The following is a 12,882-nucleotide window of genomic DNA, read 5'->3' as shown; positions in this document are numbered from 1 at the left end:
CTTTATGCAGCTTTCACTAAAATCCCTTCAGTGATACTCTGCTTCTCCAAAGGTTTTAAATGAAAGAATTAAACCACCAGTAACTTGTCACTGAAACCGTAGGTCCTGAGATACATATGGCTATTTCAACCCAAATACTCAGCTGTTGAGACCTAAATTCTTTATTATGAAAATATACCTCATGAGGGAACATCCAGTGTGTCTTTAGCATTTTTCCTACATTCTAAATTTCTTCCCATGAACCCTCTACATCTCCATGCTTTTTTTAAGCATAAGGATTGAGGTGGGGTTATAAATCCAAAGGCTTACTCAACTAAAAATACTCATAGCCCCTAAATTCCCTACCACCATCATCCTAAACCAAAACTTAAAGTTAGTATAGCTGGTCTTACCTAAATTATAAGTAAAGCATTTGGAATGAACTAGTTCACACCACCTTACAAATGACTACTGCCCCTTGATCTATAGAGAAAATGTACATTTTTAGAAGGAAAGCTTATGAGCCCAAATCTCTTAATCAATTGTTAATGTAAGAAAAACAAAAGTAGCAATATATACCATGGAAGGAAAAGTTATTTTGAGTTTCAACTTAAACTCTACCTCTGGGTCCTGAACCATACAGACAGTTTCCCGATTTCCAGTTTTTTCTTCCACTTCAGAAACAGAAAGCACATTCAGTAATACTGAGCAGCAAAAAGTTAAGGGTTTGGAAGTACAAGAGGATCAAAGAAATCAACTGAATATCTGAGATGTTTACATGGCCCACCTATTTGGCTCTTTTCAGAGGAATTAAAAGCTTCCATAGTAAAGCTGCTAGCTGGAGAGTTAGAAAGCAGCTCTACTAGACTCACTCTTTGGCACTGACCTCTAGAGTTCAAAACAAGAACTTCTTTGGGAACTAAGCAAATGCAGTTCTTTCTTTTGAGAAAATGTAGATTCAACCAGACTAATTTCCAGGCAAAGATGTGAAGATGTTCCTACCTGCAGCATCTGATCTGTCCTCAATTAAAATGTAAAGCAAGCAGCTCTTTCCAAAGATTATTTGTACTTCCACCACTTGGCAGAGTTCATTCTTGAATGTGTGATTAACAAGAACTATCTGTGACGATCAAGCAAATATCTCTACTCCTATACCGCTACTGCTGAACAACCAGAAAGCAACAGGACAAGGACTAGATCAGCGTGGCTACCCCAAATGAAACACTTTTACTAAAGGTCATAAAAGTTGCTTCTACAAATTCTGCAAAATCCAAATAAAAGCTTTTAATCAAGCTACTACTCAAGGCATATAATTCCTCTTAAAATTCTGGGTCAGGAAAAATCTCTCTTTCTAGCCAAACTCGTGGTTCTTTTTCAATTGGAGAACTATACAACTAATAGTATTTTTTCTTCTGTCTGGGAATCAGGAAAATGTCTGGATAGGTAGCATACAAGTTTCTCAATGTCTCATTCTCATGTCACCTACTTTAAGTCACTATTTTCTAAATTTCTCCAATAAATTGACAATAAAAGAGAAAGAACAAGTATACTTTCACATCTTACCCTGAAAAATCATAACAAACCTGCAATCTACTCCACAATATACTTATATTTGCTTAAGCTGTTTGAAAAAAATTTTTAACTGACAGAATTGCTCAACATTTTCATTTTACCAGTATTGTTAAGTAAGATCAACACTCGAAGAAAATATACCATGTTTGTTTAATGACTTTAAGTACCTCTGGGCCATGCCAAACACACCCAGAAGTCATGTCTGTTAATTTTTAAAATTTCATTTTATTTGAAATAACCGTTCTGTTTTTATTGGAGGTGGCTTCAATTCCATTCTTGAAGAAAAATATAAACAGATTTCAATTGTGATTCCTCTTATTAATGGTGATTACAAAATAAATCAAAGTCACATGATTATACATTTCCTTATTTATTACGTAACTATACAGATTCACTTCATGCTCAGAGAACACCACCTGCAAATGCCACCACTTAAACCGCCTCACAAGCTAAATTTCAAGCTCAGTAAAACAATGAATCCAGGGAATTATATAAAAAACTTTGAAGACATTGAATGCATGCTTTATTTTAAAAAAGAATTCAGTTATCACAGCAAGGAAAATCTAAGAAGTCTTGCTGCAGACAGTTGGCTTTTTTAAGGTTTTACTGGTATGACAGGCAACAGTGCTCATATGAGATAAAATACAATTTCTCTGGAGTGTAAATTGTGTTACTTCCTTTTAAGGGAAAGACAGTAAGATTACCAGGTGAGCAACGTAACTGCAACTGTTATAATAAATGCTCTCCCCATTCTTGTAATGAGCAAGACCTTAACCCAGGTTCTGTGGAGGTACAAGATGAAAAAACATAGTCTGTGAATTTATTGTCCTGTCTACCTTATAATCAGAGAATGCGGGATACGGGAATGAAACAGGGTACAAGGAGCTGTGAGAGAGCGATACAAACAATACATACTACAAAGCAGACTGATGTAACAACAGTAAAATCCTGTTTTATATGAGAAGAGAGGATTTACTTCTGCTTGAGAGGAATCTAGGACTGATGTCAGCTATATGAATCAAGAAACATTTTAACTACAAGGATAGAATTTCAACAGGGAGCTCGGATGAGCAACAAGGACATCAAAGCACAAAGGAGTTTGTAGGGATACATGACTGACACATGAAGGGAATTGATGGAGAAAGCTAGAAAGGTAGACTGGAGCAAGCCTTGGATGAGAATATGGGCTTTACACTGTGAGAAATTCAAAACCATTAGGATGCATGAGCAGTGGGCTGACATAATTATACTTATGTTTTAGAAATATAGAGCAGTACTGTAACAGGCAGATGAGAAGAAAACAATGTAGATAAATCAGTTAAAATACTATTAAAAATCCAGAGAAAGACAAGATTAAGTGAAAAAAAAGCTGTTTACAAAATAATACTTCAGAATTCAATCCTTCATTTATAAAAGAAAAATAAACTCACATATTCCAATTAAAACTATACTCACCTATACAGAGAAAAATGCCTGGAAGAATATGTAACAAAAATGTCTACAGTGCTTACTAATGATGATAGAATTATGGGTGATACTTAACGTCTTCTTTATAGGTTGCTCTATTTTTATGAATTTTTTTTACAATGTTTTTGTAAAGGAGGGAGTGGTGGAACCAAGAAACCTATCTCTACTTTGAATGATAGTGAAAAGCCTGAAGAGAGCAAAAAGGCTGTTTTGTTTTTATAGAGACAGAAAGGTAACAATCTATTTTAGATCTGTTCAGCTTGACGTGTCAAAAGGAACTAGGAAGGGAAAACAAGGAAATATACACTCGGGTTTTAGCTATTTTTTGCTTTTGTTGAGAGGGAATAATAATGTATACATTACAACACAGCATACAAAAATTTCCTTTACTTTAGCTTCACTTGATAGAGCCACCACCAGATGACAGCAATAAGACTTATTTTCATTCATTTTAGAACCTGTGTACTTCTAAACGAGAGGGCAACTAATAAAAATTTTGTAGGTTGAAATATATTTTGTACTTACTTAAAAGCTGCCTTAATGAATTAGCTCTGTTTGGAATAGTCTGTACCAGTGTTTTCTCTGGCAAGTTAACCTTGTCCAGCCTCCCTTACTACCTTCATCCCAACCTGGAACAAGCAAACCAACAGTCATCCACCCACTATGGGTAGATAAAAGACTTAAAGTAACTATAAACTATAAAAACACCCTTTTGATGATCTTGTGAAGCCCCATATTAGATTTTTTATAATGAGAAGTATTTACACTGAAAGAGCAAAGCTGGCCTAGAGAAGGCAATGCTATAAAAAACATACCCCATTAGAAGCTTTCTTCTTTGCTTTCCATTCATCCAGTTGTGCCTTTGTCTTTGCATCAACTTTAACAAGTAGCTTCTTCTCTCCAATCTGCAGGTCATGCAATAACCTGAGAGCACGGAGGGTTGATTCAGGCTCCTTATACTCACAGAATCCAAAGGCTAGCAATGGATGTAAAAAATTAGTGAAATATCAATACAATTATGAAAGATGAAAAATATTTATGAAAAACTGAAATCATTACAGACCAAACATTATAATACAGGGATTATTTATTTTGTCACTCCTCCCTTTCCTGCAATTACCTTTGATACGGATTTCATTTTTAGTACCCTCAAACAACCAAAAGAAAAAAGAGAAAACAAAAACAGGGGAAATGGGGCTTCCCTGGTGGCGCAGTGGTTGAGAGTCCGCCTGCCGATGCAGGGGACACGGGTTCGTGCCCCGGAGCGGCTAGGCCCGTGAGCCATGGCTGCTGAGCCTGCGCGTCCGGAGCCTGTGCTCCGCAACGGGAGAGGCCACAACAGTGAGAGGCCTGCGTACCACAAAAAAAAAACCCAAAAAACAGGTGTCTCTACCAACTAGTATGAAAAGAACAGTCTGCTTTCAAGACTAAGAGGTTATCTCATCATCTCTTCTACTTTCTTCCTAAATCCTAATTGTTCCATCTTGATCATACACTCCTGCTCTGAAACAAAAAGGACTTCTTAAAGTAATCTTATAAGAAACCAGTTAGTCTGAATAATTTTTTTCCCTCTCCTACCTCCTTCACGTTATCCTTTTCTACTTTCTCATCTCAACTCTCAGCCAACATCTTCCCAAATGCCTTTAATCCTATTAAAGAGTGAAGACAGAGTGCTAGTAAAACACTCCTATGGTTAAGGACAATGAGAGTAAATGCAAATGTACTTATGCACACAGGTTAAGATGATCTCAATAAATAAGGAAAAATTTACCTACCTTGAAGTTTTCCAGACGCTCCTTGTACTCTCTTCCAGCTCAAAACCAAGCCACATTTCTGTAAAAGAAAACAAACAAAGATCTTTACCACCTAAGCTAATTTATCATGCAAATAAGAGCACAACTATATTCCCGCTAGAAATAAATAGAAGTTAAAAAAAAAAAAATCTTGTCAGCAACTAAATTTTGCAATTCCCAGAAACCTACTATATGAAAGAAACATACAATAAATCATTTTAAAGTAAAATATAAAATATTACTGATTCTTATTTGTAGAAAAGTGCCTACCTTTCAATAAATTAGACACTTTACAGTTGTATTTATCCTACAAACATATATATAAAACCAAAATGCCCAAATATTATAATAGTTAAACTATAATAAATTTCAGTAAATATTGAGCTCATAAAGACTCTGTTTTAAAACCCATGTATATATTATAAAGATTTTTAATGACACAGGGAAATGCTTGATATGGGATGCAAAAATACCTTGAACCATGAAATTGCAGATATACAGTAAAATTTTTAACTATGTAAAGAAAAAAAATTTCCATAAAGTGATCAGAAATACTCCAGAATGTTAATGGGGCAGGTTGTCTGAAGGGTGGGATATTGTTACACTTTGTTTACTTCTAAAGTTCTTAAATATTAGTTCTAATTATTAAAGTAAAAACGAAGGTTTAAAAAAAGTTTTGTGGAAAATAGTAACTGAAGATTGCCTCTCAAAGCTGAGAAATAAGTGGAGTTTTCTCTGAAGGGAAATATCTTTCCCTTCAGAGAAATTACTAAAATGATAGTCAAAGAACTGGGACTTCCCTGGCAGTCCAATGGTTAAGACTCCACGTTTCCACTGCAGGGTGAGAGGGTTTGATCCCTGGTTGAAGAACTAAGATCCCACATACTGTGCAGCGTGGTCAAAAAATAAATAAATAAAATAAAATAATTTACATATATATATATATATATATATATATATATAAAACAAAATTTCCCAGGACTTCCCTAGCAGCACAGTGGTTAAGAATCTGCCTGCCAATGCAGGGGACACGGGTTTGAGTCCTGGTCCAGGAAGATCGGCGGAGCAACTAAGCCCATGTGCCACTACTGAACCTGCACTCTAGAGCCTGCGAGCCACAACTACTGAAGCCTGCCCGCCTAGAACCTGTGCTCCGCAACAAGAGAAACCACTGCAATGAGAAGTCAGCGCAATGTAGAGTAGTCCCTGCTCGCTGCAACTAGAGAAAGCCCACGCGCAGCTATGAAGACCCAACGCAGCCAAAAATAAAAATAAATAAATTAAAAAAAAAAAAAAGAATCCACCTGCCAATGCAGGGGACATGGGTTTGATTCCTGGTCCGGGAAGATCCCACATGCTGCAGAGCAACTAAGCTCAGACGCCACAACTACTGAGCCTGTGCTCTAGAGCCCGCGAGCCACAACTACTGAAGCCCGTGAGCTCTAGGGACCGTGTGTCGCAACTACTGAGCTCGTGTGCTGCAACTATTGAAGGCTGAGAGCGTAGAGCCCGTGCTCCGCAACAAGAGAAGCTACTGCAATAAGCCCCCACTCTCCACAACTAGAGAAAGCCAGCGCGTAGCAACGAAGACCCAATGCAGCGCACCCCCCCCAAAAAACAAAGAAAAAGAAAATTGTCCGTAAGGTCAAACATAGCATGAGGGAACAGCAGCAGAATTCAATAAAATTTTGCAAAGACAAAAGATAAATGGATGGATAATAACTCATTCAGTAGAGCAAAGAAAGCTATGACACCAAGTGTCTCCAGAAGCAGATACCGATAAGAATTAAGCTAACTGATTCTACAAAACCCAGTGGATCCAGACTGGGGGGGAAGGTACAGGGGAGAATGGGCTTAAGTGTGAAGCTGAATAAAAATAGGTTCTTGCCTGACAATACAAATATGGAATAATCAAAGCCTCAGAGGTTTCAAGCAACTACCCTATCCCTACCCCCAGAGAAGATAGCCTGAAGACTTACAGTCTGAAGAAAGTGAACAGAACAAGCTTGGGATGTGGAGCACCAGATCTGAAAGATCTGTACGAGATACAGAGTGAGTAAGAAGGGAAGAAAGTAAAGGTATAAGAAGTGCTTGAACTCAGTCCTGCATCTGCAACCTCATACAGGCAGCCAATCATAAACTCACTAGGCATAAAATTGGAAATTTTCTAGAGAAACCAACCAGCCTCAAAGAAAAGACCCCACGGATTAACATTTAAAACCTCTGGCTGCCATTTAGATTACCCTACAAAGATGCCCAACATTTTACAAGTTCAGCTTACACACACAAAAAGCCTTTTAATCCCTAACTCTTAAATATGGACAATCAAGGATCACCAGACATCTAAGTAAAGCCTTAAAAGTGAAAGAGAAATAGAAGAGAGAAATTCAGGAATCCAAAGATAGCTTAAAAAACACTCTGCTGGGGCTTCCCTGGTGGCGCAGTGGTTGAGAGTCCACCTGCCGATGCAGGGGACACGGGTTCGTGCCCCGGTCCGGGAAGATCCCACGTGCCACGGAGCGGCTGGGCCCGTGAGCCATGGCCGCTGAGCCTGCGCGTCCGGAGCATGTGCTCCGCAACGAGACAGGTCACAGCAGTGAGAGGCCCGCGTACTGCAAAAAAAAAAAAAAAAAAAAAAAAAAAAACACTCTGCTGCATATATAAATCAACAACAGTTTTAAAAAGGGATGTTTCAAACTGAAAACATACACAGATGTCCACACAAAAACTTGTACACAAATATTCACAGCATTATTATTCATAACGAAGTGGAAACAATCCAATTGTTCATCAACTGATGGACGGATAAACAAAAGGTGGTACATCCATTAAATGGAATATTCTGGCCATAAAAAGGAACAAAGTACTGCTAACAAGCTACACTACAGATGAACCTTGAAAACATTATGCTAAGTGAAAGAAGACAACACACAAAAAGCCACATATTCTAAAATTCCATTTACATAAAATGCCCAGAATAGGCAAATCCACAGACAGAAGGTGCAATAGCGGCTGCCAGAGGCTCGGGGAGGAGAAAATGGGAAGCATTGTTAATGGGTACAGGGTTTCTATTTGGGGTGGTAAAAATGTTCAGGAATTAGACAGTGGTGATGTCTGCACAACCTTCTGAAAATACTAAAAGCCACTGAACTGTATATTATAAAAGGGTGAACTTTATGGTATGTAAATTATATCTCAATAAAGATGTCTTAAAAAATGTCCTCCCAATGTTCTACTTTGGGAAAAAAATGGCATCATCTTGTAAAAGTGTAGATAAGCATGCCCCATGATTCAGAAATTCCACTTCTAAGAGAATACATGACAGAATTTCTTTCATGTTCACCTAGGAAGACGCACTATTACCACTAATTATATAGCAAAACATAATATCAAAAAAAGGAAAACAATCCATATGACCATCAGTAAAAAAATTTGACCATTTATGGCATAGTTCTATAATGCAATGGTATATAACAGTGAAAAATAAATAAACTACATATAGGCTGGGTGAAAAAAGCAAATTGTGGAGGAATACAGAACTAAAACTTACAAATTATAAATGTTTATTTACATAAATATATAATTAAAGTAAAAAATATGGACAGGAATGATAAACACCAAACTTAGGATAGTGGATTACCTCTGGTTATTACCTCTGTGGAAGAAGAAATGGGAATTAGAACCTTCATGTTTTGTTTCTTTGGGATAAAAATCTGAAGCTAGTATCACAAAATATTAAGATCTGACTAAGCTAGGTTTTGTGTTTATTTTCTAAACGCCTTTTTTAAAACACTTTTTAAAGCAAGGATCACATGATTTATAAAACAGAACTGGCAATATGTACGTTACTGATAAAATGAAGAAGGAAAAGATTTTAAAATAACTTCTCAACACAGTGGAGATTATGGAGGGAGGGAGTATGGACAGTGTTATTTTTCATTAAAAAAATCATTCAGGGGGCTTCCCTGGTGGCGCTTGTGGTTGAGAGCCTGCCTGCCAATGCAGGGAACACGGGTTCGAGCCCCGGTCTGGGAGGATCCCACATGCCGCGGAGCAACTGGGCCCGTGAGCCACAACTACTGAGCCTGTGCGTCTGGAGCCTGTGCTCCGCAACAAGAGAGGCCGAGACAGTGAAAGGCCTGCGCACCGCGCACCGCGATGAAGAGTGGACCCCGCTCGCCGCAACTAGAGAAAGCCCTCGCACAGAAACGACGACCCAACACTGCCAAAAATAAATAAATAAATTTATAAAAAAAAAAAAAAAAAAAAAAATCATTCAGGGACTTACTTCCCTGGTGGCGCAGTGGTTAAGAATCTGTCTGCTAATGCAAGGGACATAGGTTCAAGCCCTGGTCCGGGAAGATCCCATGTGCTGCGGAGCAACTAAGTCCACAAGCCACAACTACTGAGCCCACACACCACAACTACTGAAGCCCGCATGCCTAGAGCTCGTGCTCCTCAACAAGAGAAGCCACTGAAACGAGAAGCCCGTGTACTGCGGCAAGAGAGTAGCCCCCGCTCGCCGCAACTAGAGAAAGCCCGTGCGCAGCAATGAAGACCCAATGCAGCCGAATATTAATTTATTTTAAAAAATCATTCAGTATTTTTTCACTTACAGCGTGCACGTAGGGACTTCGCTGGTGGCGCAGTGGTTAAGAATCCACCTGCCAATGCAGGTGACACGGCTTCCATCCCTGTTCCGGGAAGATCCCACATGCTGCAAAGTAACTAAGCCTGTGAACCACAACTACTGAGCCTGCGTGCCTAGAGCCCATGCTCCACAACAAGAGAAGCCACTGCAATGAGAAGCCCGTGCACTGCGATGGAGAGCAGGCCCTACTCGCAGCAACTAGAGAAAGCTCGCGAGCAGCAACAAAGACCCAACGCAGCCAAAAAAAAGTGCTTTAAAAAAAATGTGCATGTAGCACCAGGATAAATTTTTAAAACTAAGAGAAAAAGGAAAATCAATGACCAAGTCAAAAAAACTTATATATGCTCAGAATAAAAACTGCAAAAGGAGTCAATCAATCACAATTAGATGCTAAAATTATTGTTTAAAGGCGGCTAAAGAAAAGGACTCACATAGTCCTCAAATACTAACCCAGAGGTTACTTATTAGAGAAAAAGGGACTAAAGGTACCATTACAATGGAGAGAGCTGACCACCTTAACCAAGTAATTAAACTTAATACCACCAAAAATGGGACCAAGAGACGTGGTACGTCTCTTGCTATGCTGCACCTGAAAACAATGCACCACCCATGAACCACTCTTACAAAGAATGCTTACTCTGAATCTAACTATGAGCAATCAATCAAATTCAAATTGGGAGAGACATTCTGCAAAAGACCCAGGCGCTTCAAAAACATCAATGTCATGAAAGACAAAAACAAGCAAACAAAAAGAGGCAGGGAACTGTTCTACAATAAAGGAAATGTCTAAAGAAACATGACAATTAACTGCAATGTATAGGGACTTCCCTGGTTGTCTGGTAGTTAAGACTGAGCACGCCCAATGCAGGAGGGCCCGGTTTGATCCCTGGTCAGGGAACTAGATCCTGCATGCCACAACTAAGAGCCTACATGCCACAACGAAAAAGATCCCGCATGCCACAACTAAGACCCAGTGCAGCCAAATAAATATTTTTTTAAAATAATAATAAAAAAGGGCCTCCCTGGTGGCGCAGTGGTTGAGAGTCCGCCTGCCGATGCAGGGGACGCGGGTTCGTGCCCCGGTCCGGGAGGACCCCACATGCCGCCGAGTGGCTGGGCCCGTGGGCTATGGCCGCTGAGCCTGCACGTCCGGAGCCTGTTGCGCTCCGCAACGGGAGAGGCCACAGCAGTGAGAGGCCCGCGTACCGCCAAAATAATAATAATAATAATAATAATAGTAATAATAATAATAATAAAAATAAGTGCAATATATATATATATATATCCCTGACTAGAAATTACTGGAAAAATTAAATATGAACTATATGTATTTTAATTAACAATTAAAATATATCAGCCTTAAATTTCCTAAGTGTGATAATGGTTTTGTGAAAATGTAGGAGAATATCCTTGATCTTAGGAAATATAAGAAGTATTCAAAGGTGAAATGTCATGTCACAACTTACTCTGAAATTACTCAGAAGAAAAAAAAATCGAGGGGGGTGTGTGTGTGCGCACGCACGCAAAGAGAGTGTGTAAATATGACAAAATGTGTTACAAGGGTGTTCACTTTAATTCATTTAACTTTTCTGCAGGACTGAAACTTTTCAAAATATAAACGAGGAAATTATTCAGAGCCCTCTTGCTAATTTTTCTTTAGTTTGAAATTTATAACAAAAAAATTTTTAAACGAAAAATAAACAGTTTAACTTACAGCAAGGAGCTGTCTTATAAGCATGTCTGAGGCTTTTTCAGAAATGTTGCCAACAAAAACTGTAGTAGTGGGACCACAGTTTTCATCATTTTCTTTAGCCTTCAAGCCTGGATGATCCTTCCGTGCTCCCAAATGTTTTCCAACCATGGACACAGTCGGTACTAAGACCTAAGTGATGAAAGACAATAAAATTGGAACTTGCAATTAAATTTGCTATCATGCTTAATGTAATAACATTAGGCTAAAGACATCAATTTTAAAGTATTAAATATATAGCACATCACCATTACAGGTTCTACATACTTAATCTAAAACTCCCAAAGCACATTTTTCATTAACATGAACTTATTCATGACAAGTAAAGTTCCACTATTGGATTACCTTTCTTTTCAAGACAACTTGGAGGGCTTCCCTGGTGGCTCAGTGGTTAAGAATCTGCCTGCCAATGCGAGGGACACGGGTTCGAACCCTGATCTGGGAAGATCCCACGTGCCACAGAGCAACTAAGCCCGTGCACCACAACTACTGAGCCTGCGCTTTAGAGCCCGTGAGCCACAACTACTGAGCTCACATGCCACAACTACCGAAGTCCACGGGCCTAGAGCCCACGCTCCGCAATAAGAGAAGCCACCGCAATGAGAAGCCTGTGCACCGCAACGAAGAGTAACCCCTGCTCACTAAAATTAGAGAAAGCCCGTGCGCAGCGATGAAGACCCAACGCAGGCAGAAATAAATGAATAAATAAATTTATAAAAAACAAAAAAAAAGAAAACAACCTGGAAAGAAATTTTCTTATGTTTAAGACAATTCTTAAATATTTAAGACATCGTAAATCTCTGCATTCATATAAAAGGAAATTGCAATTATTCCTGCTAATTTTCTTGTAGAATATTCAAATACTCCCATAGCACTCTCCCCACACTTAAAGTTTACCTTTTCTCAGTTACTTGTGTTTCTATCTTATTTTCCCTTCATAACATTCAACTTCCCAGAGGAAAGAAATAGTCTTATTCATCTTTGTATTTGAAATTGAATTGAGCAAAACATCCACAGTAGGCACTGAAGTGCTGAACTGGGAGAGCTGCCTTTTCCTAGGCTAAAATGCAGAGGGTAAGAGTACCTGTCATATGGAGGTTTCCCAATAAATGTTTCCCAATGAATGTCCAATGCAAGAAAAGCTGGATTCCCCCTTGGTCTGCCTCACAGCAGATTCCTATTTGTTCATGTAGTTCCCATCTCATCACCTTTTTTTTTTTTTTTGCGGTACGTGGGCCTCTCACTGTTGTGGCCTCTCCCATTGCGGAGCCCAGGCTCCAAACGCGCAGGCCCAGTGGCCATGGCTCACGGTCGCAGCCGCTCTGCGGCATGTGGGATCCTCCTGGACCGGGGCACGAACCCGTGTCCCCTGCATCGGCAGGCGGACTCTCAACCACTGCACCACCAGGGAAGCCCTCATCACCCTTTTAATATAAATAATACTCCCCACTTTTTTCAAAACCCACAGGTAGAAAAACAGTTGAAAGTAATGAGACCTACTCTCCCTCACAATGAATTATAAATTAAGACCGGTATTTTACTAATTAACTCAAAGAAAATTTTTAGTTAAATAAATGTTTTAAGAGGGTTATTATTTATTCACATGTTACAGTATACTAGCATTCTTACCTAAGATGCCTAGAGTGTACAGAGCTTTTATGAATGTAGAG

The 12,882-nt window shown here is 39.0% G+C and overlaps 1 protein-coding gene across 3 annotated transcripts in view; it reads right to left on the bottom strand.

The window, feature by feature from the left end:
• RBM25 (RNA binding motif protein 25) overlaps positions 1-12,882 on the bottom strand; it is a 55,988-nt gene that overhangs the window by 28,997 nt on the left and 14,109 nt on the right. For all 3 annotated transcript variants that reach the window (XM_032621692.1, XM_032621693.1, XM_032621691.1), the window contains 3 exons: positions 11,177-11,344; positions 4,794-4,851; positions 3,834-3,994 (listed from right to left, as the gene is read on the bottom strand). In XM_032621692.1, the coding sequence (XP_032477583.1) occupies positions 3,834-3,994; positions 4,794-4,851; positions 11,177-11,344 (387 nt within the window). The remainder of the gene's footprint in view (positions 1-3,833; positions 3,995-4,793; positions 4,852-11,176; positions 11,345-12,882) is intronic.

Source organism: Phocoena sinus, chromosome 2 (genome assembly GCF_008692025.1).
Source record: "Phocoena sinus isolate mPhoSin1 chromosome 2, mPhoSin1.pri, whole genome shotgun sequence".
Classification (NCBI taxonomy): Eukaryota; Metazoa; Chordata; class Mammalia; order Artiodactyla; family Phocoenidae; genus Phocoena; species Phocoena sinus.
The sequence above is the reverse complement of the archived record's forward strand: the minus strand, read 5'-3'. Positions and strand labels throughout refer to the sequence as shown.